General features: G+C 47.3%; 1 protein-coding gene across 7 annotated transcripts in view; it reads left to right on the forward strand.

Annotated features, from left to right (window-relative positions):
• KDM4B (lysine demethylase 4B) overlaps positions 1 to 27,166 on the forward strand; it is a 381,078-nt gene that overhangs the window by 285,992 nt on the left and 67,920 nt on the right. For all 7 annotated transcript variants that reach the window (XM_063915024.1, XM_063915015.1, XM_063915040.1 and 4 more), the window contains 4 exons: positions 20,331 to 20,509; positions 20,638 to 20,830; positions 20,950 to 21,026; positions 21,159 to 21,214. In XM_063915024.1, the coding sequence (XP_063771094.1) occupies positions 20,331 to 20,509; positions 20,638 to 20,830; positions 20,950 to 21,026; positions 21,159 to 21,214 (505 nt within the window). The remainder of the gene's footprint in view (positions 1 to 20,330; positions 20,510 to 20,637; positions 20,831 to 20,949; positions 21,027 to 21,158; positions 21,215 to 27,166) is intronic.

Consider the following 27,166-nt stretch of genomic DNA (forward strand, 5'->3'; position numbering starts at 1 on the left):
TCGGAAGGGCATTCCGAAAAAGGTTATTCCTTCCCTGATAGAGGCTAGGAAAGGAGTAACGTCTAAACATTACCATCGTATTTGGAAAAAATATGTATCTTGGTGTGAGTCCAAGAAGTTTCCTACGGTCGAGTTTCAACGGGGACGGTTTCTCCTCTTCCTGCAAGCAGGTGTGGATATGGACCTGAGGTTGGGATCCGTAAAGGTCCAGATCTCTGCCCTATCCATATTCTTCCAGAAACAGTTGGCTTCCCTACCTGAGGTTCAGACTTTTCTGCACATTCAGCCTCCCTTTGTGCCGCCTACGGCGCCTTGGGATCTTAATGTGATTCCTATAGAGATTGTAAGCTTGCGAGCAGGGCCTTCCTACCTCTGACTGTTTATCACCCAGTTTGTTATATCATTGTTATTTCCAATTGTAAAGCGCAACTGAATTTGCTGCGCTATATAAGAAACTATTAATAAATAATTCCTCCAATCGGATTGGTTCGAACCTCTACCGGAGGTTGAGGTCAAGTTTCTAACGTGGAAGGCTGTCACTTTGTTGGCCTTAGCTTCTGCTAGACGTGAGTCGGAGTTGGGGGCTTTGTCTTGTAAGAGCCCCTACTTGATCTTCCATGAAGATAGAGCTGAGCTCCGGACACAGCAATTCCTTACAGAGGTTGTGTTGGCATTTCATATCAACCAACCTATTGTGGTGCCAGTCGCTACTGACTCCTCATTTTCATCAAAGTCCTTGGATGTTTTAAGGGCTCTGAAAATCTATGTGAAGAGGACTGCTCATCACAGAAAATCGGAATTTCTATTTGTCCTGTATGATCACAAGAAAGTTGGGTGTCCTGCTTCTAAGACAATCTCTCGCTGGATCAGGTTCACTATCCAGCATGCGTATTTCTACGGCAGGATTGCCATGTCCTACGTCTATTAAGGCCCACTCTACTCGTAAGGTGGGTTTTTCCTGGGCTGCTGCCCGGGGTGTCTCGTCTTTACAACTTTTCCGAGTGGCTCCTTGCTCTGGGTCGAACACGTTTGCAAAGTTCTTCAAGTTCGATACTTTGGCTTCTGAGGATCTGAAGTTTGGTCAATCAGTTCTATAGGAGCCTCCGTGCTCTCCCTACCGTTCTGGGAGCTTTGGTACATCCCCATGGTACTAATGTGGACCCCAGCATCTCTAGGAGGTTAGAGAAAATAGGATTTTAATTACCTACCGGTAAATCCTTTTCTCGTAGTCCGTAGAGGATGCTGGGCGCTTGCCCAGCGCTTTGTGATCCTGCAGTGGTTCCTTAGTTCAGTACTGCTTTTTTCTTGGTTAAGTACTGTTTGGTTACTTGATTAAGTAATATTGTTCAGTCGTAGCTGATTTTTCAAGCTGGTTAGCTTGGTTTGCCTTGTATGTGTGAGCCGGTGTGAATCTCGCAACTATCTGTGTAATATCCTTCTCTCGAAGTTGTCAGTCTCCTCGGGCACAGTTTCTAGACTGAGTCTGGTAGGAGGGGCATAGAGGAAGAAGCCAGCCCACACTCTCAAACTCTTAAAGTGGCAGTGGCTCCTAGTGGACCCGTCTATACCCCATAGTACTAATGTGAACCCCAGCATCCTCTGCGGACTACGAGAAAAGGATTTACCGGTAGGTAATTAAAATCCTATTTTTAAGGTTGGTTTTAGTCTCCCTGGCGATTCGATTTTCGTTTTCTATTGTAGCCGCTCCGATTTTCTTTTTACATTTTTTGTTACATTCCTTGTAGTACTGGAATGACCCCATCTCCCAGTTGGATTTAAATGGTTTGAAAGCAAGCCTTTTGTTATCAATTTCTTCCTTTTTATTAACCATATAGGTTTTAATTTAATACTCCTGTGTTTGCTGCCCATGGGTGTGTATATATGAGTGTACTCATCGATCAACATTTTAAAAGCATCCCACATTTCAGCCACACTCTTACCATGGAACAAAATTTCCCAATCAGTGTCATTTAGTGGTTGTCTCAGCATGATGAAATTAGCTTTTCTAGTGTTTAAAGTTTTAGTTTGACCCTTATAATGATGTTTTTGAAATCTAATTTCAAATCTTATCATATTATGGGGTATATGCAGTTGCGGTAATTCGACCGTTTTTAAATTCAACACAATTCGACAGTCAGACACCCTCCCGCCGGGACCCGAATTCGACATATTCAATAAAAAACTGATTCGACAGTCCCGCTGTCGAAAAATGGACCAATTGACGATAGTGTGCGTCCTGGATTCGACTTCATGGATGGCACAAAAGTGTGTAAAAAATCCTGGAAAAAAATGCGTGGGGTCCTAAGCATAACCAGCCTCGGGCTCTTTGAGCCGGTCCTGGTTGTAAAAATACGGGGAAAGAAATGACAGGGGATCCCCTGTACTTTCACAACCAGCACCGGGCTCTGCGTCCGGTCCTGGTGCCAAAAATACGGGGGACAAAAAATTTAGGGGTCCCCCGTATTTTTAACACCAGCACCGGGCTCCACTAGTCAGAGAGATAATGCCACAGCCGGGGGACACTTTTATATCGGTCCCTGCTGCCATGGCATTAAATCACTAACAAGCCACCCCTGGCCGGGATACCCTGGAGGAGTGGGGACCCCTTAAACCAAGGGGTCCCCCCTCTGGCCATCCAAGGTCCAGGGGTGAAGCCCGAGGCTGTCCCCCCCCCCCCCCCCATCCAAGGGCTGCGAATGGGAGGCTGATAGCCAAGTGACAAAAATAAAGAATATTGTTTTTTGTAGCAGAACTATAAGTCCCAGCAAGCCTCCCCCGCAAGCTGGTACTTGGAGAACCACAAATACCAGCATGCGGGGGGAAACGGGCCCGCTGGTACCTGTAGTTCTACTGCAAAAAAAATACCCAAATAAAAACAGTACACGTACACCGTGAAAGTAAAACTTTATTACATACATGCACGCCGACACACACATACTCACCTGTGTTCACACGCCGACTCGGTCCCCTTCACCAGTAGAATCCATGGGGTACCTGTAAATAAAATTATACTCTCAAAAATCCAGTGTAGATCTGTCCTCTTCTTGTTTGTAATCCACGTACTTGGCAAAATAATAAAACGCCAAACCCGGACCACGCACTGAAAGGGGTCCCATGTTTACACATGGGACCCCTTTCCCCGACTGCTGAGACCCCCCGTGACTCCTGTCACAGTGGGTCCCTTCAGCCAATCAGGAAGCGCCACGTCGTGGCACTCTCCTGATTGGCTGTGCGCGTCTTAGCTGTCAGACGGCGCATAGCACTATGCCGCTTCATTATATTCAATGGTGGGAACTTTGCGGTCAGCGGTTGACCGCGAGTAACCTCACCGCTGACCGCAAAGTTCCCACCATTGAATATAATGGAGCGGTGTGCGTGTACTGTTTTTATTTGGGTATTTTTTTTGCAGTAGAACTACAGGTACCAGCGGGCCCGTTTTTACCCCGCATGCTGGTACTTGTGGTTCTCCAAGTACCAGCTTGCAGGGGAGGCTTGCTGGGACTTCTAGTTCTGCTACAAAAAACAATATTCTTTATTTTTGTCACTTGGCTATCAGCCTCCCATTCGCAGCCCTTGGATGGGGGGGGGACAGCCTCGGGCTTCACCCCTGGCCCTTGGATGGCTGGAGGGGGGACCCCTTGACTTAAGGGGTCCCCACTCCTCCAGGGTACCCCGGCCAGGGGTGACTAGTTAGTGATTTAATGCCACGGCCGCAGGGACCGATATAAAAGTGTCCCCCGGCTGTGGCATTATCTCTCTGACTAGTGGAGCCCGGTGCTAGTGTTAAAAATACGGGGGACCCCTACGTTTTTTTGTCCCCCGTATTTTTGGCACCAGGACCGGACGCAGAGCCCAGTGCTGGTTGTGAAAATACGGGGGATTCCCTGTTATTTTTTTTCCCCGTATTTCTCTTATGTCCTTGAGGATGCTGGGGAATCCGTGAGGACCATGGGGAATAGACGGGCTCCACAGGAGACATGGGCACTAAAAAAGAACTTTAGGTATGGGTGTGCACTGGCTCCTCCCTCTATGTCCCTCCTCCAGACCTCAGTTTGATACTGTGCCCAGAGGAGACTGGGTGCATTACAGGGAGCTCTCCTGAGTTTCTTGGAGAAAAGTATTTTGTTAGGTTTTTTATTTTCAGGGAGACCTGCTGGCAACAGACTCCCTGCAACGTGGGACAGAGGAGAGAGAAGCAGACCTACTTAAATGTTAGGCTCTGCTTCTTAGGCTACTGGACACCATTAGCTCCAGAGGGAGTCAGAATGCAGGTCTCCCCTTGCGGTTCGTCCCGGAGCCGCGACGCCGTCCTCCTCGCAGAGCCGGAAGATAGAAGCCGGGTGAGTATAGGAAGGCAGAAGACTTCAGAGGCAGCAGAAGACTTCAGAGCTTCACCGAGGTATCGTGCAGCGGGAATGCTGTGCGCCATTGCTCCCACACAGCGCACACTGTTGGGTGCAGGGCGCAGGGGGGGCGCCCTGGGCAGCAATGTTATCCCTTTAGGACTGGCTATATAGATATATACACTTTATTTGGTGTTATTTATGAGAATTCCCCACCAGTATGTTTAAAGGAGCAGGACCGAAGTCCGCCACTGAGGATGCAGAGCTTGTTCCTCTGCACTCACCAGCGCCATTTTCTCCACAGCACACGCTGAGAAGCTGGCTCCCGGACTCTCCCCTGCTGATCACCGGTGACAGAGGGTTTTAAAGAAGGGGGGGGGCACATAATTGGCGCAGTGTATGTATGTATGTGTGTGTATATGTATATATATATATATATATATATATATATATATATATATATATATATATATATATATATATATATAAAAGAGCGCTATATCTGGGTAATTTTTTTCCAGGGTTATTGGCGCTGGGTGTGTGCTGGCATACTCTCTCTCTGTCTCTCCAAAGGGCCTTGTGGGGGATCTATCTCCAGATTAGAGATTTCCCTGAGTGTGTGCAGTGTTGGTACGTGCGTGTCGGCATGTCTGAAGAGGAAGGCTCTCCTAGGGATGAGGTGGAGCGCATGAGTGTGGTGTCTCCGTCGGCAACGCCGACACAGGACTGGTTGGATATGTGGAATGTCTTAAATGCAAATGTAAATTTATTGCACAAACGTTTGGACAAAGCAGAGTCCAGGGATTGTACAGGGGGTCATGCCCTGCCTTTCCCTATGTCACAGGAGCCTTCTGGGTCTCAAAAATGCCCACTTTCTCCAGTAGTAGGCACAGATACAGACACGGATTCTGAATCCAGTGTCGATTATGATGATGCGAGGTTGCAGCCAAAATTGACAAAGAGTATTCATTATATGATTATTGCTATAAAGGATGTGCTGCATATTATAGATGACCCCGCTGTACCTAATCCAAGGGTCCACATGTTTAAAGAAAAGAAACCTGAGGTTACCTTTCCACCTTCTTTTGAATTAAATGAGTTATTTGAAAGGGCTTGGGAAACTCCAGACAAGAAACTGCAGATTCCCAAAAAGGATTCTTATGGTGTATCCTTTCCCGATCAAGGACAGGATACAGTGGGAATCATCCCCAAGGGTGGACAAAGCGTTGACGCGCCTTTCCAAAAAGGTGGCGCTGCCGTGTCAGGATACCGCAACCCTCGGGGATCCTGCTGATCGCAAGCAGGAGACTACCTTGAAGTCAATTTACACACATACTGGTACATTACTCAGGCCGGCAATAGCGTCGGCTTGGGTTTGTAGCGCTGTAATAGCGTGGACCGATACCTTATCTGCTGATTTTGATACGATGGATAAGGAAACTATTTTGTTGACACTGGGCCATATTAAGGATGCGGTCCTTTATATGAGAGAGGCTCAGAGGGATGTGGGCATACTGGGATCCAGAGCGAGCGCTATGGCAATTTCTTCCAGGCGAGCATTGTGGACCCGACAGTGGACAGGTGATGCCGACTCGAAACGGCATATGGAGGTTTTGCCTTACAAGGGTGAGGAACTGTTTGGGGGAGGCCTCACGGACCTAGTTTCCATGGCTACGGCAGGTAAATCAGCTTTTTTACTTTTTCCTCACAGCCTAAGAAAGCACCACATTATCAGATGCAGTCCTTTCGGTCATATAAATCCAAGAGAGCTCGGGGATCTTCCTTTCTTGCCAGAGGTAAGGGCAAGGGGAAAAAGCTGCCAGCTACAGCCAGTTCCCAGGAACAGAAGTCCTCCCCGGCTTCTACTAAATCCACTGCATGACGCTGGGGCTCCACTGGGGGAGTCCGCTCCAGTGGGGGCACGTCTTCGTCTTTTCAGCCAAGTCTGGGTTCACTCTCAGGTGGATCCCTGGGCAATAGACATTGTTTCCCAGGGGTACAAGCTGGAATTCGAAGAGGTGCCTCCTCGCCGGTTTTTCAAATCGGCACTACCGACTTCTTCCCCAGAGAGGGAAGTAGTTTTGCCAGCAATTCAAAAGTTGTGCCTTCAACAAGTGGTGGTCGAAGTTCCCCTGCTGCAGCGGGGGATGGGCTATTACTCAACCCTGTTTGTGGTCCCGAAACCGGATTGTTCGGTCAGACCCATTCTGAATTTAAAATCCTTAAACCTATACTTAAAGAGGTTCAAGTTCAAGATGGAATCGCTCAGAGCGGTCATCGCAAGCCTGGAAGGGGGAGATTATATGGTGTCCCTGGACATAAAGGATGCATACCTTCATGTCCCCATATATCAAAATCATCAGGCTTTCCTGAGATTTGTTGTGCAGGATTGTCATTACCAATTTCATACGTTGCCGTTTGGGCTTTCCACGGCCCGAGGATTTTTACCAAATTAATGGCGGAAATGATGGTGCTCCTGCGCAAGCAGGGGGTCACAATTATCCCATACTTGGACGATCTCCTGATAAAAGCGAGATCGAAAGAACAGTTGCTGGACAGCGTATCACTCTCCCTGAGGGTATTGCATCAACACGGTTGGATTCTCAATCAACCGAAGTCACAGTTAGTTCCAACGACCCGGTTGCCTTTCTTAGGCATGATTCTGGACACGGAACAGAAGAAGGTCTTTCTCCCGATGGAAAAGGCCCAGGAACTTCAGAGCTTTGTCAGAGACCTGTTAAAGCCAGACAGGGTGTCGGTACATCACAGCACTCGAGTTCTGGGAAAAATGGTGGCGTCTTACGAGGCCATTCCATTCGGCAGGTTCCATGCAAGGACTTTTCAGTGGAACCTTCTGGACAAGTGGTCCGGGTCACATCTACAGATTCATCAGATGATCCGCCTGTCCCCCAGGGCCAGGGTATCTCTCCTGTGGTGGCTGCAGAGTGCTCACCTTCTAGAGGGTCGCAGGTTCGGCATTCAGGACTGGGTTCTGGTAACCACGGACGCGAGCCTCCGAGGATGGGGAGCAGTCACACACGGAAGAAACTTCCAAGGTCTGCGGTCAAGTCAGGAGGCTTGTCTACACATCAACGTACTGGAATTAAGGGCCATATACAACGGCCTTCGTCAAGCGGAGACTTTACTTCGAGGACTACCGGTTCTGATTCAGTCAGACAACATCACAGCAGTGGCACATGTAAACCGCCAAGGTGGCACAATGAGCAGAGTGGCAATGGCAGAAGCCTCAAAGATTCTTCGATGGGCGGAGAGTCATGTAAGCGCCCAGGACTTACCGCGACTGCGTTTGACGGCATGGCGGTTGAACGCAGGATCCAAGCGGAGAGGGGCATTCCTGATGAGGTCATTCCTACTCTGATAAAGGCTAGGAAGGAGGTGACATCGAAACATTATCACCGTATCTGAAGGAAGTATGTGTCTTGGTGCGAAGCCAAGACTGCTGCTCCGGAAGAATTCCATCTGGGCCGTTTTCTCCACTTCCTGCAAACTGGAGTGAATTTGGGCCTAAAGTTAGGCTCCATTAAGGTTCAGATTTCGGCCCTATCCATTTTCTTTCAAAAGGAATTGGCTTCTCTTCCAGAAGTCCAGACTTTCGTGAAAGGGGTGCTGCATATCCAGCCTCCTTTTGTGCCTCCAGTGGCACCATGGGACCTTAACGTGGTTTTACGGTTTCTTAAGTCTCACTGGTTTGAACCTCTTCAAACAGTTGAATTGAAGTATCTCACTTGGAAGCTGGTCACGTTATTGGCCTTGGCTTCGGCGCAGCGAGTGTCGGAGTTGACGGCTTTGTCTCACAAAAGCCCTTATCTGATTTTCCATGTGGATAGAGCTGAGTTGCGCACTCGTCCTCAATTATTGCCTAAGGTGGTTTCTTCTTTTCATATGAACCAACCTATTGTGGTCCCTGTGGCTACAAGGGACGTGGAGGATTCCGAATCCCTGGATGTGGTCAGGGCATAGAAAATTTATGTGGCCAGAACGGCTCGGGTTAGGAAAACAGAGGCCCTGTTTATCCTGTATGCAGCCAACAAAGTTGGCGCTCCTGCTTCTAAGCAGACTATTGCTCGCTGGATCTGTAACACGATTCAGCAGGCTCATTCTACGGCTGGATTGCCGTTACCGAATTTGGTAAAGGCCCATTCCACTAGGAAGGTGGGCTCTTCTTGGGCGGCTGCCCGAGGCGTCTCGGCATTACAACTTTGCCGAGCGGCAACTTGGTCAGGTTTAAACACTTTTGCAAAATTCTACAAGTTTGATACCTTGGCTGAGGAGGACCTCATGTTTGCTCATTCGGTGCTGCAGAGTCATCCGCACTCTCCCACCCGTTTTGGAGCTTTGGTATAATCCCCATGGTCCTTACGGAGTCCCCAGCATCCTCTAGGACGTAAGAGAAAATAAGATTTTAACCCTACCGGTAAATCTTTTTCTCCTAGTCCGTAGAGGATGTTGGGCGTCCGTCCCAGTGCGGACAACATCCTGCAAGACTTGTATATAGTTGTTGCTTACATAAGGGTTATGTTTCAGTTTGGATCAGTCTTGGACTGATACTGTTTTTTTTCATACTGTTGACTGGTTCGTATATCCCATGTTATACGGTGTGAATGGTGTGGCTGGTATGAATCTTGCCCTTGGATTTGCAAAATCCTTTCCTCGTATTGTACGTCTCCTCTGGGCACAGTTTCTCTAACTGAGGTCTGGAGGAGGGGCATAGAGGGAGGAGCCAGTGCACACCCATACCTGAAGTTCTTTTTTAGTGCCCATGTCTCCTGTGGAGCCCGTCTATTCCCAATGGTCCTTACGGAGTCCCCAGCATCCTCTACGGACTAGGAGAAAAAGATTTACCGGTAGGTTTAAAATCTTATTTTTTTACAACCAGGACCGGCTCAAAGAGCCCGAGGCTGGTTATGCTTAGGAGGGGGGACCCCACGCATTTTTTTTCAGGATTTTTTACACATTCCCACCCCTTCCCACTGAAAAACCTGCTCTGATCTCTCCATACTATTTTAGTCAGTAAAAAAAAATATATATATTCTTTTAAAAAATATATAAATAATACTTGTGGCTCCTAATAGACAAACCAAGTACATAATCCCTTCTTTTTTTTATTTAATCTGTTTTTATTGAAGCTGTAGATATATCGATAGTACAACATTTTCAGACAATAATATCCAGAAATAAAAACAACATAAAACATCTCTAGTCGTACACTCTTATTAACTTTGTTTTAAGCATGTAAGGCAACATAGAAAAGGTTGTCTGTTCAACATTCAAAGATATATCTTGAATATAGACATTATAAAGAATTAGCTAAGAAAAATGTAGAAAAAGAATAGAGAATAGAAAAGGAAAAAGTGTGAGAAATAGAAAGAGAAAAAGAGTCCTAAAGGAGTAAGATGGGATGGGTTACGTATCTGGAGGTGTATAAGGGGTCGAGGAATTGTCAGGATGAATACTGGGAAGACAACTAGGTCACTACACAGGACCGATATATCGGTGACTCCATAAAGTCATACCAGGGGAACCAAATAGCGGTAAAGTCGGTGGTTCTTCCCATCGAGAAGGAGACAAGGTCTTCCATGTCTAAGAAGTAGGTGATTTTATTAAACCATTGTTTGATCGAGGGCGGGGAGGTGGACCTCCAAAGAGCCGGTATCACGGCCCTTGCAGCATTGCTGAGGTGCCTCAAAAGTGAACCTTTATAAGAATGCACACTTGCTGAGGTAAGATTAAAAAGCCAAAACTCCGGCCCTCTGGGTACCGCATCCCCCACTATCAACTCAGAGCATCTAAAAACGTCATTCCAGAAAGGGGTTATTAGAGGGCAATCCCACCAAATGTGTAAAAAGCTCCCTGAGGCCCCTTTGCATCTCCAACAGAGATTCGAAAGGGTAGGAAACATTTTATTAAGGACACGAGGAGTCCTGTACCATCTATATATGAGCTTATATAGTGTTTCCTTCGTTGACAGACATAGAGAGCTTGCCTGGGCATTACGAAATATAGTGTCCCAATTGGCCTGTATAGCTAACCTAGGTATATCTTTCTCCCAGGAAGTCATGAAGGCAGGGGGCTGAGAAAATAGATCCTCCACAATAAGTGTGTAAATTTGGGAGATGGTATGTGTAGGAGAACGAGTGGAAACGCATAATTTTTCGAAATTAGTGAGATCTCTAGTGATGTCGGAGAGATTCTTAGAGTAAGTTAGGAAATGATGGACCTGAATGAACTTCCAATAATCAATGCTTGAGATATTCCAATGAGATTGAATATCTGAAAATGACCGCACCCCACCTGAACTCACCAGCTGACCGACCCTAAAAAGCCCAGTTTCGGCCCATGGAGCAAAAGCCAAACCATGGAGTCCTGGAACAAATTCGGGGTTGTAAAGAAAAGAGGTTAGGGGCGACCACTTAGAGGAGATATGGCTCCTCGACCTGAGCTTGTTCCATAATTTAAGCGTGGGGGAGACCGTGGGGTGGGTGACTTTCGGGAGGGTGGGTAACCATGGAGCGATTTCTATATGATGTGGGAGACAGCCCTCCTCCAAAAGCACCCACTGTTTACAGTCTTTGGCCCTTGTCCATTCTAAAACTCTATTTAACTGTACAGCATGGTAGTAGCTGGGAATATGTGGGAGCTGTTGTCCCCCTTGGTGTTTTCTCCGGAATAGGATGTCATGTTTAAATCTAGGTGTTTTACCGCCCCAGACGAACGTTCGAATGAGATTCTGAACGTCTCTGAACCATAGAGGAGGGATGTGTATGGGGAGGGTCTGGAGAAAAAGTAAGATCCTGGGGAGAGCGTTCATTTTGACTATATTAATCCTGCCAAACCAGGATATATGCAATTTCTATACGAAGCTTTTTCAGTAAGGGGCTAAAATTTAAGGAAAATATTTTAGATAAATCGTTAGATAGCATAACCCCTAAATATTTAACTTTATGGTCATGCCAGGTAAAAGGGAAGGAACCCTTCAGACCCTCTATTACATCAGGGGAAGTAGTTAGATTCATTGCGATAGATTTGGAATAGTTTATCTTAAAATTAGAAAGGGCTCCAAACTTATCAAATTCTTGCATCAGATTTGGGAGAGAAGTAACCGGGTTTGAAATCAGAGCCAACAAATCATCGGCATAAAGAGCCAATTTGTATTCGCTTCCTCTCATTAACAAACCGGAGATATTTTGGTTAGCCCTAATGCTTCTCGCCAGAGCTTCCATGCATAATACAAAAAGTAGAGGGGATAATGGGCATCCCTGTCGTGTGCCATTGGAAATGGTAAAGGGGTCTGATAAGGAACCATTAATCTTAATTTTAGCGGACGGGGTAGAGTAGAGAGATAAAATTCTATGGAGACAGGCGTTGCCCAGCCCCAGGTGTCTTAGAATGCCGGACAGGAAGTCCCAGTCCACCCTATCAAACGCCTTTTCAGCATCAGTTGACAATATAATCGAGGGGTGTGTGGCCTGGTTGGCATAGTAAATCATATTAAGCACCTTGGAGGTATTATCCCTGGCTTCCCGACCCAGGACAAAACCCGCCTGGTCTCCATGAATCAAATCTGGCAACAGCAATTTAAGGCGGTTTGCAATCAGTTTTGCAAAGAGTTTTATATCTATATTTAACAACGAGATCGGCCGATAACTGGAACAGAGGCTGGGGTCTTTACCCTCCTTAGGTAAGACTGTAACATGTGCCTCTAGGGATTGAGAAGAGAACTGTGATTTTTCGGAAATTGTGTTAAATGCTCTTGTAAGAAGAGGGGTTAATTTCTCCTTAAAGGCTTTATAGTAGGCAATGGTATACCCGTCGGGGCCCGGACTTTTGCCATTGGGGGAGGATTCAATAACTTTCAAAACCTCCTCCGGGGAGAAGGGGGCATCCAAACCCTCTGCGTCTTCTCTGGACAAACTAGGGAAACCTATGAGTTTTAAGTAGTCTGCTATGGCCGTTTGGTGTGTTATCCTATCCGCCCTCCCTGATGGCCCAGAAAGGTTGTACAAGGCTGAATAATAGGCCCGAAAGGCTCCAGCTATGTGAGGTGTCTCGTGGTGGGGTTTCCCCCGACCATCTTTGATGCAATGGATAAAAGTAATAGCTCGTTGTTCACGAAGAGCCCTGGCTAATAATTTCCCCGGTTTATTGCCCCATTGATAGTACCTGCTCCGACACTTCCGATAGGAGAACTTGACTCTATCAGAGAGCAGTCTATTCAGGTCCGCCCTAGCCGCCTCGAGATCTGTATAATGTTGTGGAGTGTGGAATTTCTTATGTAGAAGTTCTAAGGTTTTTATCTTAAGTAACAAGTCATCCCTAAGCTGTTCCCTCTGTTTTTTGCGAAGAGAGCCTATCTGAATGCAGACCCCCCTTAAGACACATTTGTGTGCCTCCCATACCGAAAGTTTAGATATATCATCTAAGTCATTGGTGTTAATATAGGAGTCAATGGCAGATTCTATTTGAGAGCGACACACCACATCTTGTAAAAGTGTGTCGTTGAAGCGCCACGACCATTGGCGCTTTGGGCTTGAGGGGAGGCGTATCGTGAGATTAACAGGGGCATGATCGGACCATACAATTTGTCCTATGGAAGTGTCAGACATTAAGTGCAGGTGTCGGTGGCTTAAAAACAAGTAATCAATTCTAGAATATGTCTGATGGGGATGAGAAAAGAAAGAATAGTCTACCTCCGAGGGGTGTGTCAGTCTCCACGTGTCGATCAGCTGGTGGTCGAGCAGAGCGCGCCTCACCCTCCTATACTCCTTCTCTGGCTTAAGAGAAACCTTTTTAGAGGTGTCATGGAGAGGGTCAAGGGTCCAGTTCAGGTCGCCTCCCATCACCACCACTCCTTCCAAAAGAGGCTCGGCGAGTTCCAAGACCGAGGTCAGGAAGGAAGGCTGCTTCGTATTGGGAGCATAGACAGTCAAAAAGGAAAAACGTTGATTATGGATATCACATTTAATCAGCAACCCCCTGCCTTCAACTAATCTGTGAGATGTGACATTTTGGACAGGTAGGTGACGGGCAAATAGGATGGCCACACCCAATGTCTTACCAGAAGGGTTATTGGTCATAAAGACATGAGGGTAATAATGACACTTAAGTGACTGTACATGGCCAATCTTGAAATGAGTTTCCTGAATAAAGGCCACGTCTACTTTCTCATCCCTGAGCCATTTGAGAAGTTTAGACCTTTTCTCGGGGATATTTAAGCCCTTCACATTAAGGGAAGTAATATGCAGATCACCCTGACCCATTATAGCTTAAGCCCAGCAGATTTATATTAGACATCCCAACCGTAATAGAAGAAAGAGAAGAAGATAGGACAGCAGAGGAAAGAAAGAAAGTCAAAATGTGACCAAGATAAAGAAGAAAGGGGAGCGTAGTGTGGGTATCCACACCACAAATTGCCATAATAACAAACATAGCTAACCGCAGTATTAGAAAAAGGGCCGCTGCAATAGGGACAGGAGCGGAATCCTGCCAGCTCCCAACCCGAAGAGACAGGGGATGCAGCATAATGGGGGTCCTACGGGGGGCTACGGACAGCGACCTCCCGCGGTTCGAAAGGCTATTCTATGTAGAGAGAATTACCAAGGAATGAGGAAAGTATTAACATCTTTAGCAAAAGTATGGCCTAGATATAATTGAAACACATCCTAATGAAAACTTTTTGCTTATTTTAGAAAAAACCATTACAGAACCGATTGTAAATATCAATGACGTATTGCACCACAGAGGAGTAAAAGAAACCAATTATGCAACTGCGATAACAAAAACAATTACATCACCATAGAGCAAGGTGTCTAAGTCATGGAGGCTCAGCAGATTGTGTGCTGGTAGGGCAGGTTCCCCGCGGCCGCGGGGATCGTACTTGTTGCCGCACGTCATCCGGAGGGGTCACGGCTGGTATTTCAGGTTGGTAGTGAAAAGAGTCCCAGTCAGGTAACAATACCGGCTGCAGACCTAAAGTCGTAAGAAAGGCCGGTAACTCTGAAGGTCTGGATAGGATAACTGCTCTGCCATTGAGGGAAACCTGGAGGGAAAAAGGGAAGCCCCATCTATATTTCAGCTCCTGTTTCCGTAGGGAATCGGTGAGAGGCCGTAGGGCACGGCGTTGTTGCAGTGTTGACCATGCGAGATCTGGAAATAGCTGAATCTTTTCCCCTTGGAAGTCGATGTCATTCAGCTGACGGGCCCTTCTCATTATCTCCTCCTTTTGGGCATAATAGTGGAGCCTGCAAATCACATCCCGCGGCTTGTCTGACGATATACCACGAGGGCGGAGAGCTCGGTGTGCTCTATCAAACGTGATTGCCTCTTTCGGGTCTAGTTTAATAAGCTCTCCAAATATTGTAGTTAGGGCCGTCGTTAGGTCAGCCTGTTGGACACTTTCGGGGAGACCTCTGACCCTAATATTATTCCGCCTCCCGCGGTTATCCATATCCTCAATACGTGCCCTGAGAAAGGCAATATCACCCCTCTGATGAGTAAGCACCTCTTGAATTTTAGTTAGAGTGTCTACGCTAGACGTCTCATGGCGTTCCAATATATCAACACGAGCCGCTACTTGAGATATATCCTGTTGGAGTGCAGCCACCTCCTGTTTAATAGTAGAGCGCAAGCGAGTCTCTAATGCAGAGAAATCTTGTTTGGTGGGAAGCGTTTTGACGTGAGATAGAATTTCACTGATTTCTGCAGACGAAGAGGAGGCCAACGGGGAATATGTGTCCTTGGAGACCGACATGCCGCTTTTCGGAGTTTGAGGAGTCGGGGAATCCGGTGCCGCTGAGATGAAAGTAGGGCCTGAGGTCGGCGTAGTTAAGAACTGACGCAGGTCCGACGAATGACGTGTCGCGGGTTTTGTAGTCTCGTCCGGCTTGGTTTTGGCCTTTTTCTTCCTCGTGCCTCTCACCATGAGATCGGTCTGTAAGGAAAGTGTTGCGGTATTACACTTTCACATAGCCCCGGCAATATAAGAATGCGCGGGTCGTCGCCATGCCGTAGCCCCCCACGTGGCTTTAAGGCGACATCAGGCAAGCAGACACATCTTTCAGAGAATAGCTAGGGGTCTTCCCATAGTAACATGTGAATCCGTGGTCAGAGTTAGAGATCCACCAAGATGGCCGCCGGGCTCCACGCGGCTCCGTCCGGTCACCGCGGGTCCCGACACCTCCGAGGAGAAGAAGCAAGCAGGGGGCGGCAGGGGATGTCGTCCCGTCGCGTCGGCTGCAGCACAGGCACCAGGAGGCGGCCGTGGGACCAGCGGCTCAGTTCCGAAGCCCCGAGCACCTCCGTCAGCCTAGGTAAATTGAGGCCCCGGCTTTGGGGATTCCTGTAGGCCACAATCCGCAGGAGCTTTAGGTGCCGCTCCCCGATTCCGCAGCACCACCAGGGACACCCCAGAGGAACAGAGGGAGACAAGGGAGCCAGCAGGAACAAAAAGAGTGTTGAGAGGGGATAAATAAGGGATTTAGGAATCCCAGCTACAGGAGCTCACTCAGAGTATGTCAGTAACCAGGCCACGCCGTCACCAGCTTTATTAATCTGCTGGAAAACCTTTTTAGTGGGGGCCGCTCTCATCCGCCGGCTCCCGCTACTGAACGGCACTTGCAGGGCCGGGTATTGCGGGCGGGGAGCAGCGCACCAAGGGCGTCAGCCAGCCACCGCCGCGCACCAGCGAGCCTCACCTCCCGCCGCCGGGTCTCCCGTCCACCACGCGATCCCCCGTCAGGCTGCAGAGGGCAGGTGAGACGCCGGGTGCTCCGACCTGCAAAGCCGCCGCTCTGTCTCTACGCGGCAGGAAGCACCGCTCCGGGAGCCGTCTCGGGGTGACGGAGGGTGGCGGGAGTTAGCCCGGTCCGGGGAGACGAGCAGTTGTGGCAGCCGCAGAGAGCCAAGGCGGAAGGTAGAGAGGACTGCGCCCGTGCGGTAAGTGTAAGAGGGGTCGGGCCGGGTCTCGGAAGGGATCAGGAGGGCCGGCGGTATCCCGCGGTCCGTCAGCTGGGCAGACTTGAAACTCCAGGTCCCGGTCCGTGCAGGGGGAGCAGGCCGCAACCCGCAACCCGCAGAGAGGCCTAGAGCCTCTCCCGGCTCCGCGAGCACTGTCCCCTGATAGGTAAGGCAAAGGGGGAATAAAACTCAGGGATCTGGAGCGTGCCTGGGGGAAGTATGAGTGATTATATCCACTAGTGAGTAGGAGCCCAAGGAGAACACGTCCGCTCTGAATGGCTTCTAGGCCACGCCCCCCCCATAATCCCTTCTAATATAAATAGATATGCTATTAGCAATAAAAAAAAAAAAACACAAAAAAAAGTTTTAACATTTTTTTTATTAGATCCCGCCAGCAAAATGAGGCGGACTGAAATTGGCGAAATGACTGTCGAAAAGCGCTGTTGTCGAATTGACATTCTTCAATTGAATATACTTTTGCCGAAAAGCCGCATTTTTACCATTGCAGACATGTCGAATTTGACAACTGTCGAATTGCAAAAAGTCGAAATCGAAACGGCCGTTTTTTTTGTCGAAAAGTACTGTATTGCATTGTTGAATCATTTTTTTTGTGTCAAAAATGCCCCGTTTTTTTGACATTTGCGGCAATACGACCGCAATTGCATATACCCCTAAGATTGCTATTTCCCAAGGTCTCCCCTTCTTTAATATTTGATGTAATCTCAACATTATTGGTTAGTACTAGATCCAGTATAGTCCTAAATCTAGTTGGTTCCTCAATTTACCTTAGACCAGTAGTGATCTTTTAGCATGTTTAAGAACCTGCTTACCCTAGCAGTATTGCGTGATTCTGTGTTCTAATTTATTTCTGGATAATTAAAATCCCCAATGATTAGGACCTCCCCCACTCCTGCAGCTTTTTCGATTTGCTGCAAGAGTTGTAATTCTTCAGTCACACCAATATCTGGCAGTTTGTAGCATGTTCCTGTTATTAGTTGTTGTTTTTTGCATCTCCCCCCCCCCCCCCCCCCCCCCACACTGGAAGTCTCAACCCATAATGATGCCACATTATCTCCAGTCCCCTCATATATAACCTCCTTTAAATACGGTTTTAAAAATGGATTAACATAGACATATACCTACTGCCTTTTTGTTTGTCCTATCTCTCCTGAAAAGAGTATATCCTTCCAAATTTGCTGCCCAGTCATGAGAATCATCCCACCATGTCTCCGTAATGCCAATGATATCGTATTGATCTTTAAGGGCTATCGTTTCTAATTCCCCCACTTTACTTGTTAGGCTTCATGCATTTGCAAGCATACACTTTAGTTTAGTTATTCCCGTTTTTTTGATTGTGTATTGCTTGATTTACCTTTTGGTGATTATTCGCTCAGAGCTGGCCTTCCCCTTTCTCCTACCTCTACCCCTTCTAACTAACCCAGCTACCTACCTGTTCATCCTCATCTTTGCTAGATCCATCCTGTTCCACACATGAATCCATGGTGAACTACAGTTGCGATATCCTTCAGTGTTGCAATGGTCTTTTTTAGATCGGTTATCTGGGCTTCCAAAGATACCATTTGCTCACATCTAGTGCAGAGGTACTCACCCTGGGGCGGCTGCTCTGGGTATGCATACATCTGACAAGATATGCACTGGGTGAGATCATCAATCTTGCTCCCACTAATCCTGAAATGGTGAACTAACTCCCTCTAACAGTAGATAGCTTTAAACCGAAATATGTCCCTTCTAATAAGTAGAGACCTGTCCAGACACTACAATCTCCTTATAGCTCTACAATCCTCCTATACAATATAGTATTACAATCCCCTTATAGCTCTACAATTTTCCTATATGAAAAGTACCACAATTCCCTTATACCACTACAATCCCCCTATGTGTAGCAGTGTACCCCAGTGGAATGTGTAACAGTGTGACCATTGAAACAGTAATGATACTTGCGTGTCCAGAGGTAGTCAGGACTTCCTGCAGCAGCACTGCTTCCAGGTCGCAGCTTCCCCCGCCTCCACTGCCTCAGCTTCTTTGTCCAGCCAGCTCCTCTCAGCTCCTCACCTTCCTGCTCCCCCGCTCCTGGCACCTGGCTCCAGCTCCCCCATCCTCAGCCTTTCGCTCCCGGCTCCTTCCTGCACGTGCACTTCCGTCACTTCTGGTTCTGGCCAGCGGCTCTCCATCAGCTTTCTGGTCAGCGTCTCCTGCACCAGCATCCACACATTGTCTCAATTCCCCGTTTTATGAATGCTAATACCTTGTTTGCCTTTGTTGCTTCACTTTGACATTGGGGTCTGCTGCTAAGTCTTCTATCAATGAACACCCCCAAATCTTTTTTTAATACCATTTCCCCTACATTTTCCCCATTTAATTTGTAGGTTGCATGTTTATTCGAAGTCTCAAAGTGCATAACTTTTTACATTTTGCTACATTAAACCTCATTCTCTATTTCACTGCCCAAACTTCCAGTTTAAATAAGTCGTTCTGAAGATACTCAACATCCACGTCTGAGTTGATTACCCTACATATTTTAGTATCATCTGCAAAAATTGATACTGTGCTTTCTAGACCTACTCCTAGATCATTAATTAAAATGTTAAACAATAGTGGCACGAGCACGGACCCCTGCGGTATTCCATTTTTTACTTTAGCCCAGGTGGAAAACAGTATCCGGTCTCTAGGTCGACAAGACTTAGGTCGACAGTGTCCAGGTCGACCACTATTGGTCGACAGTAACTAGCTCGACAGGTCAAAAGGTCGACATGAGTTTTTTTGTTTGTTTTTTACTTTTTCATACTTTACGATCCACTTGGACTACGATTGGGAACGGTAACCTGTGGCGAGCGCAGCGAGGCACCATGCCCGAAACATGGCGAGCGAAGCGGTGCACTATTTGGGGTTCCTGGTCACTGTACGATGAAAACGACACCAAATAAGATTAAAAACCTCATGTCAAAGTTTTGACCTGTCGACCTAGTTACTATCGAACCAATAGTGGTCGACCTAGACACTGTCGACCTAAGTGTGGTCGACCTTCAATACCACACCCCTGGAAAACCTCCCATTAGCCACCACTCGTTGTACCCTGTTATCCAGCCTTTACTTACCCAAGTACAAATAGTGTCTCCTAGACAAAGCTCTCTTAATTTGAAAATCAGCCTTCTGTGAGACACTGTGTCGAAGGCTTTTGCAAAATCCAGTCCACATCCACTGCATTTCCCTGGTCAAGATTGTCACTCACTTTCACGTAGAAGCTAAAAGTGAGCACCTTTTAAACATAACTTGGGTAGAGTAAACCTAGTCCCCCCTTTCATACTTCAGGGTATCCGGGTTGGAATTGGGAGTAACCCTGGTCATGACCATGGTCGCAGACCCTGGACAATTAACCCAGGATGACCCTTTCACACCGACGCATGACCTAGGTTTATCCAGCAATTTCTGGAGTCAAACGTGCGGTGTGAAAGGGGTTTTAATTTGCATTTGCAACTACAGCTATGTGTAACATACTTGCATGAAGAAGTCACTCCACTTTTGACCTGCTTAGTGGCTTATGTTAACGTATTGCTTTTTCTATCAGCTTCTGGAGTATTTCCTTTTCATATGAGGTATCTGTGTTAGCTTCTGCTGCCCCTCCATCTGCAGCAGTTTACTGTAGCAAGCTAGAAATTGTTGTGCATGAACCCAAAATGAGCCAGATACCACATAATATCCCAAACCAATGGGATCACAATCAAACATATTGGTAAATGCAAAGAGAAGATATGTACAGTAAGACCAAAGGAGCAGTTGCCTTCCAACTTCATGTATTGGCTCTATTTGCTGCAGGTCAGATAATCTGTTTGGCCAGATTGGAAGTTAATCCTGGCTATGCATAACTACTGCATATGTGCTATGACATTTACACTCCACAATTCTACAGTACATTGCTAAATATAATTTAGGCAAAAAGCATAATTCAGGCTTGTGTTATGTTTTTGAAGTATTCCTGTATCCTGTGTTTTTTAGATTCTATCCCTTTCTCTGGTGAAGAAGAAGCTGGAGATCCTGAAACGCTCCTTAACCTTCTTTCACACTTGTGGAAAAATAAGCCACACAACTTTTTGACTGAGCGAAAATTCAACGCTGTGGCTGCCCTTGTAGAGCCATACTGTGCAGTGTGCACTGTTTTTTTTTCTAACCGACAGGTAAATAGTCACTTTTCTACTGCTAACAATGTGATATACATCTGCTCTTCACTGTTCTCTAACATTCTTGTGACCTTATATTCTGGTGCCATCCCTCTTTACTCATGCTATATTCAATCAATTAACAGGAGATTTCACAACTGCCTGAGTCAGTCAGCTCCGTGTCTAAACGTGGCCAGCGGACAAAGCCAGTTATCCCAGAAATGTGTTTTACCTCCAGTCAGGGTAATATGGACCCATTACCGGTTAGCACGTATATTGGAGATGATGGTACTAGCCCCTTGCTATCCTGTGCCAAGTGTTGTGTACAGGTTCATGCCAGTGAGTTTCTGTAATTTTTATAGTTTTTGTATATACTGTTCACAATGTTACCAATGTTTGCATGCCCAGTAAAAATGTTGTTCTTTACTTTATATGCCTTTATATGCTATTTATTTCAGGCTGTTATGGAATCCATCCAGATTTGGTGAAGGAGCACTGGATCTGTTCACGTTGCTCAGTCTGTGCTTGGAATGCTGTAAGTTTCCAATAAACCATGTAGCAAAGTAAGATTTTGATAAACGGAAAATACAGAAATTGGTCATTACAAGTTTGAGAGAAAGGAATTGAAAAATTCTTATAACTATGTTTAATATACTTTTTCTCCCAGGAGTGCTGTCTGTGTAATCTACGTGGAGGTGCTCTGCAGATCACCACAGACAAAAGGTTGGTCTTACCTTCCCAAGTGATTATCAGGGCATTTATTTGTGGGTTTTCTTATACATGTCTGTAAAATATTGCCTCCCTCACTGGTGTTGTAAAAAAAAAATTTTTTTTGTAGAACTCCCAGTGTCCTGTTTCCCAGTGTTCAAAATGATTTCTATAATGACACTCTAACACCGGAGACTCCCAAGAGAGACAGCCAATCAGCGTCTTTGTTTGGTTTATTTGTTTAAAATGTAAAAATAAAATAAATCCTTACATGACGCATGCAATGTGGCCTTATTGGTGGAGAGTGTCGTAGTTTGTATATGCTAGCTGTTCTTACCGCTTGCAGGGTGTGAGCTTGTGACTGTAAGCTTCGCCTCTAGGTCACTCTTGCACTAAGCACCACATTTGTTTGGTCAGAACTGACTTCAGAAGTCTCATAAAATGATAACACATATTTCTCTGACGTCCTAAGTGGATGCTGGGACTCCGTAAGGACCATGGGGAATAGCGGCTCCGCAGGAGACAGGGCACAAAAGTAAAGCTTTAGGATCAGGTGGTGTGCACTGGCTCCTCCCCCTATGACCCTCCTCCAAGCCTCAGTTAGATTTTTGTGCCCGAACGAGAAGGGTGCAGGCTAGGTGGCTCTCCTGAGCTGCTTAGAAGTAAAGTTTAAATAGGTTTTTTATTTTCAGTGAGACCTGCTGGCAACAGGCTCACTGCATCGAGGGACTAAGGGGAGAAGAAGCGAACTCACCTGCGTGCAGAGTGGATTGGGCTTCTTGGCTACTGGACATTAGCTCCAGAGGGACGATCACAGGTACAGCCTGGATGGGTCCCGGAGCCGCGCCGCCGGCCCCCTTACAGATGCTGAAGAGTGAAGAGGTCCAGAAATCGGCGGCAGAAGACGTTCCTGTCTTCATTAAGGTAGCGCACAGCACTGCAGCTGTGCGCCATTGCTCCCAGCACACTTCACACTGCGGTCACTGAGGGTGCAGGGCGCTGGGGGGGGGCGCCCTGGGCAGCAATGTAAATACCTCCTATGGCAAAAAATACATCACATATAGCCCCTGGGCTATATGGATGTATTTAACCCCTGCCAGTTTTCCAGATAAAAGCGGGAGAAGAGCCCGCCGAGAAGGAGGCGGGGCCTATCTCCTCAGCACACGGCGCCATTTTCCCACACAGCTCCGCTGGTAGGAAGGCTCCCAGACTCTCCCCTGCACTGCACTACAGAAACAGGGTACAACAGAGAGGGGGGGCACTTATTTGGCTAAAAATATATATAAGCAGCTATAAGGGATAGACACTTATTATAAGGTTGTCCCTATACAGTTTATAGCGCTTTGGTGTGTGCTGGCAAACTCTCCCTCTGTCTCCCCAAAGGGCTAGTGGGGTCCTGTCCTCTATCAGAGCATTCCCTGTGTGTGTGCTGTGTGTCGGTACGTTTGTGTCGACATGTATGAGGAGAAAAATGATGTGGAGACGGAGCAGATTGTCTGTAATAGTGATGTCACCCCCTAGGGGGTCGACACCTGAGTGGATGTACTGTTGAAAATTACGTGACAGTGTCAGCTCTGTATAAAGACAGTGGTTGACATGAGACAGCCGGCTACTCAGCTTGTGCCTGTCCAAACGTCTCATAGGCCGTCAGGGGCTCTAAAGCGCCCGTTACCTCAGATGGCAGATACAGATGCCGACACGGATACTGACTCCTGTGTCGACGGTGAAGAGACAACCGTGATTTCCAATAGGGCCACACGTTACATGATTGAGGCAAGGGAAAATGTTTACACATTTCTGATAATATGAGTACCACCAAAAAGGGGTATTATGTTTGGTGAGGAAAAACTACCTGTAGTTTTCCTGAATCTGAGAAATAAAATGAGGTGTGTGAAACACCCCCTAGGGGGGATAAGGCGCTCACACGCTTGTAAGAACAAGGGCTCTACCCTCTCCTGAGATGGCCGCCCTTAAGGATCCTGCTGATAGAAAGCAGGAGGGTATCCTAAAATGTATTTACACACATACTGGTGTTATACTGCGACCAGCAATCGCCTCAGCCTGTATGTGCAGTGCTGGGTTGGCGTGGTCGGATTCCCTGACTGGAAATATTGATATCCTAGATAAGGACAGTATATTATTGCCTATAGAGCATTTAAAATATATGCGAGATGCACAGCGGAATATTGCCGACTGGCATCAAGTATAAGTGCGTTGTCCAATTCTACCAGTAAAGTGGTCAGGTGAGGCGGATTCCAAACGGCATTTGGAAGTATTGCCTTAAAAAAGGCATTTGGGGTCGGTCTTTCAGACCTGGTGGCCACGGCAACAGCTGGGATATCCACGTTTGTACCCCAGGTCGCCTCTCAAAATAAGACGCGGTATTATCAGGCGCAGTCCTTTGTTGGCAAGCGGACAAAAGGTTCCTCTTTTCTGCTCGTGACAGAGGGAGAGGAAAAAGGCTACAGAGATGAGCCAGTTCCCAGGAACAGAAACCCTTTCCCGCCTCTGCCAAGCCCTCAGTATGATGCTAGGGCTTTACAAGCTCAGGCACGGTGGGGGCCCGTTCTCAATGAATTTCAGTGCGCAGTGGGCTCACTCGCAAGTAGACCCCTGGATCCTTCAGGTAATATTTCAGGGGTACAAATTGGAATTCGAGACGTCTCCCCCTCGCCGTTTCCAAAAGTCGGTTTTACCGACGTCTCCCTCTGACAGGGAGGCAGTTTTGGAAGCCATTCACAAGCTGTATTCCCAGCAGGTGATAATCAAGGTACCCCTCCTGCAAAAGGAAACGGGGTATTATTCCACGCTATTGTGGTACCGAAGCCAGACGGCTCGGTGAGACCGATTCTAAATCTAAAATCTTTGAATACAGAGGTTCAAATTCAAGATTGAGTCACTCAGAGCAGTGATTGCGAACCTGGAAGAAGGGGACTACATGATGTCTCGGGACATCAAGGATGCTTACCTTCATGTCAAAAAATTTACCCTTCTCACCAAGGGTACCTCAGGTTATGGTACAGAACTGTCACTATCAGTTCAGACGCTGCCGTAGGGATGGTCCACGGCACCCCGGGTCTTTACTAAAGTAAGGACCGAAATGATGATATTCCTTCGAAGGAAGGGAATTTTAGTTATTCTTTACTTGGACGATTCCCTGATAAGGGTAAGATCCAGGGAACAGTTGGAGGTCAGTGTAGCACTATCTCAGGTAGTGTTGTGGCAGCACGATTGGATTCTCAATATTCCAAAATCGCAGCTGGTTCCGACGACTTGTCTTCTGTTCCTAGGGATGATCCTGGACACAGTCCAGAAAGAAGGTGTTTCTCCCGGAGGAGAAAGCTAGGGAGTTATCCGAGCTAGTCAGGAACCTCCTAAAACCGAGCCAAGTCTCAGTGCATCAATGCACAAGGGTTCTGTGTAAAAATGGTGGCTTCCTACGAAGCAATCCCATTTGGCAGATTCCACGCAAGGACTTTCCAGTGGGACCTACTGGAAAAATGGTCCGGGTCACATCTTCAGATGCATCAGCGGATAACCCTGTCACCAAGGACAGGGGTATCCCTCCTGTGGTGGTTGCAGAGTGCTCATCTTCTAGAGGGCCGCAGATTTGGCATTCAGGACTGGGTCCTGGTGACCACGGATGCCAGCCTGCGAGGCTGGGGAGCAGTCACACAGGAAAGGAATATCCAGGGCTTATGGTCAAGCCTGGAGACATCACTTCACATAAATATCTGAAGCTAAGGGCCATTTACAATGCTCTAAGCTTAGCAAGACCTCTGCTTCAAGGTCAGCCGGTGTTGATCCAGTCGGACAACATTACGGCAGTCACCCACGTAAACAGACAGGGTGCCACAAGAAGCAGGAGGGCAATGGCAGAAGCTGCAAGGATTCTTCGCTGGGCGGAAAACCATGTGATAGCACTGTCAGCAGTATTCATTCCGGGAGTGGACAACTGGGAAGCAGATTTCCTCAGCACGACCTCCACCCGGGAGAGTGGGAACTTCACCCAGAAGTCCTCCACATGATTATAAACCGTTGGGAAAAACTCGACAGGTATTGCGCCAGGTCAAGGGACCCTCAGTCAATAGCTGTAAAGGCTCTGGTAACACCGTGGGTGTACCAATCAGTGTATGGGTTCCCTCCTCTGCCTCTCATACCCAAGGTACTGAGATTGATAAGATGGAGAGGAGTAAGCACTATATTCGTGGCTCCGGATTGGCCAATAAGGACTTGGTAACCGGAACTTCAAGAGATGCTCACGGAGGATCCGTAGCCTCTACCTCTAAGAAGGGACCTGCTCCAGCAAGGACCCTGTCTGTTCCAAGACTTACCGCGGCTGCGTTTGACGGCATGGCGGTTGAACGCCGGATCCTGAAGGAAAAAGGCATTCCGGATGAAGTCATCCCTATCCTGATCAAAGCCAGGAAGGATGTAACCGCAAAACATTATCACCGCATTTGGCGAAAATATGTTGCGTGGTGCGAGGCCAGTAAGGCCCGACGGAGGAAATTGGACGATTCCTACATTTCCTGCAAACAGGAGTGTCTATGGGCCTGAAATTGGGGTCCATTAAGGTTCAAATTTCGGCTCTGTCAATTTTCTTCCAAAAAGAACTAGCTTCAGTCCCTGAAGTTCAGACGTTTGTAAAAGGGGTACTGCATATACAGTCTCCTTTGGTGCCTTCAGTGGCACCTTGGGATCTCAATGTAGTTTTTGGGTCCCAAAAGTCACATTGGTTTGACCCACTTAATTCTATGGAGTTAAAATATCTCACAGGAAAAGTGATCATGCTGTTGGCTCTGGCCTGGGCCAGGCGCGTGTCAGAATTGGCGGCTTTATCCTGTAAAAGCCCTTATCTGATTTTCCATTCGGACAGGGCGGAATTGAGGACTCGTCCTCAGTTTCTCCCTAAGGTGGTTTCAGCGTCCACCTGAACCAACCTATTGTGGTGCCTGCGGCTACTAGGGACTTGGAGGACTCCAAGTTGCTAGACGTTGTCAAGGCCGGAAAATATATGTTTCCAGGACGGCTGGAGTCAGAAAATCTGACTCGCTGTTCATCCTGTATGCACCCAACAAGCTGGGTGCTCCTGCTTCTAAGCAGACGATTGCTCGTTGGATTTGTAGTACAATTCAGCTTGCACACTCTGTGGCAGGCCTGCCACAGCCAAAATCTGTTAAAGCCCATTCCACAAGGAAAGTGGGCTCATCTTGGGCGGCTGCCCGAGGGGTCTCGGCTTTACAACTTTGCCGAGCAGCTACTTGGTCAGGGGCAAACACGTTTGCTAAATTCTACAAATTTGATTCCCTGGCTGAGGAGGACCTGGAGTTCTCTCATTCGGTGCTGCAGAGTCATCCGCACTCTCCCGCCCGTTTGGGAGCTTTGGTATAATCCCCATGGTCCTTACGGAGTCCCAGCATCCACTTAGGACGTCAGAGAAAATAAGAATTTACTTACCGATAATTCTATTTCTCGTAGTCCGTAGTGGATGCTGGGCGCCCATCCCAAGTGCGGATTGTCTGCAATACTTGTATATAGTTATTGTTACAATAACATCGGGTTGTTTATTGTTGTGAGCCATCTTTCACAGGCTCCTACGTTTTATCATACTGTTAACTGGGTTCAGATCACAAGTTGTATGGTGTGATTGGTGTGGCTGGTATGAGTCTTACCCGGGATTCAAAATCCTTCCTTATTATGTACGCTCGTCCGGGCACAGTATCCTAACTGAGGCTTGGAGGAGGGTCATAGGGGGAGGAGCCAGTGCACACCACCTGATCCTAAAGCTTTACTTTTGTGCCCTGTCTCCTGCGGAGCCGCTATTCCCCATGGTCCTTACGGAGTCCCAGCATCCACTACGGACTACGAGAAATAGAATTATCGGTAAGTAAATTCTTATTTTTTAAAAGAATTTGTAACATTATGCAAGCTAAATGTACAAGTTTTCCTCAGATCTTCATAAGG

Source organism: Pseudophryne corroboree, chromosome 1 (genome assembly GCF_028390025.1).
Source record: "Pseudophryne corroboree isolate aPseCor3 chromosome 1, aPseCor3.hap2, whole genome shotgun sequence".
NCBI classification, from domain to species: domain Eukaryota; kingdom Metazoa; phylum Chordata; class Amphibia; order Anura; family Myobatrachidae; genus Pseudophryne; species Pseudophryne corroboree.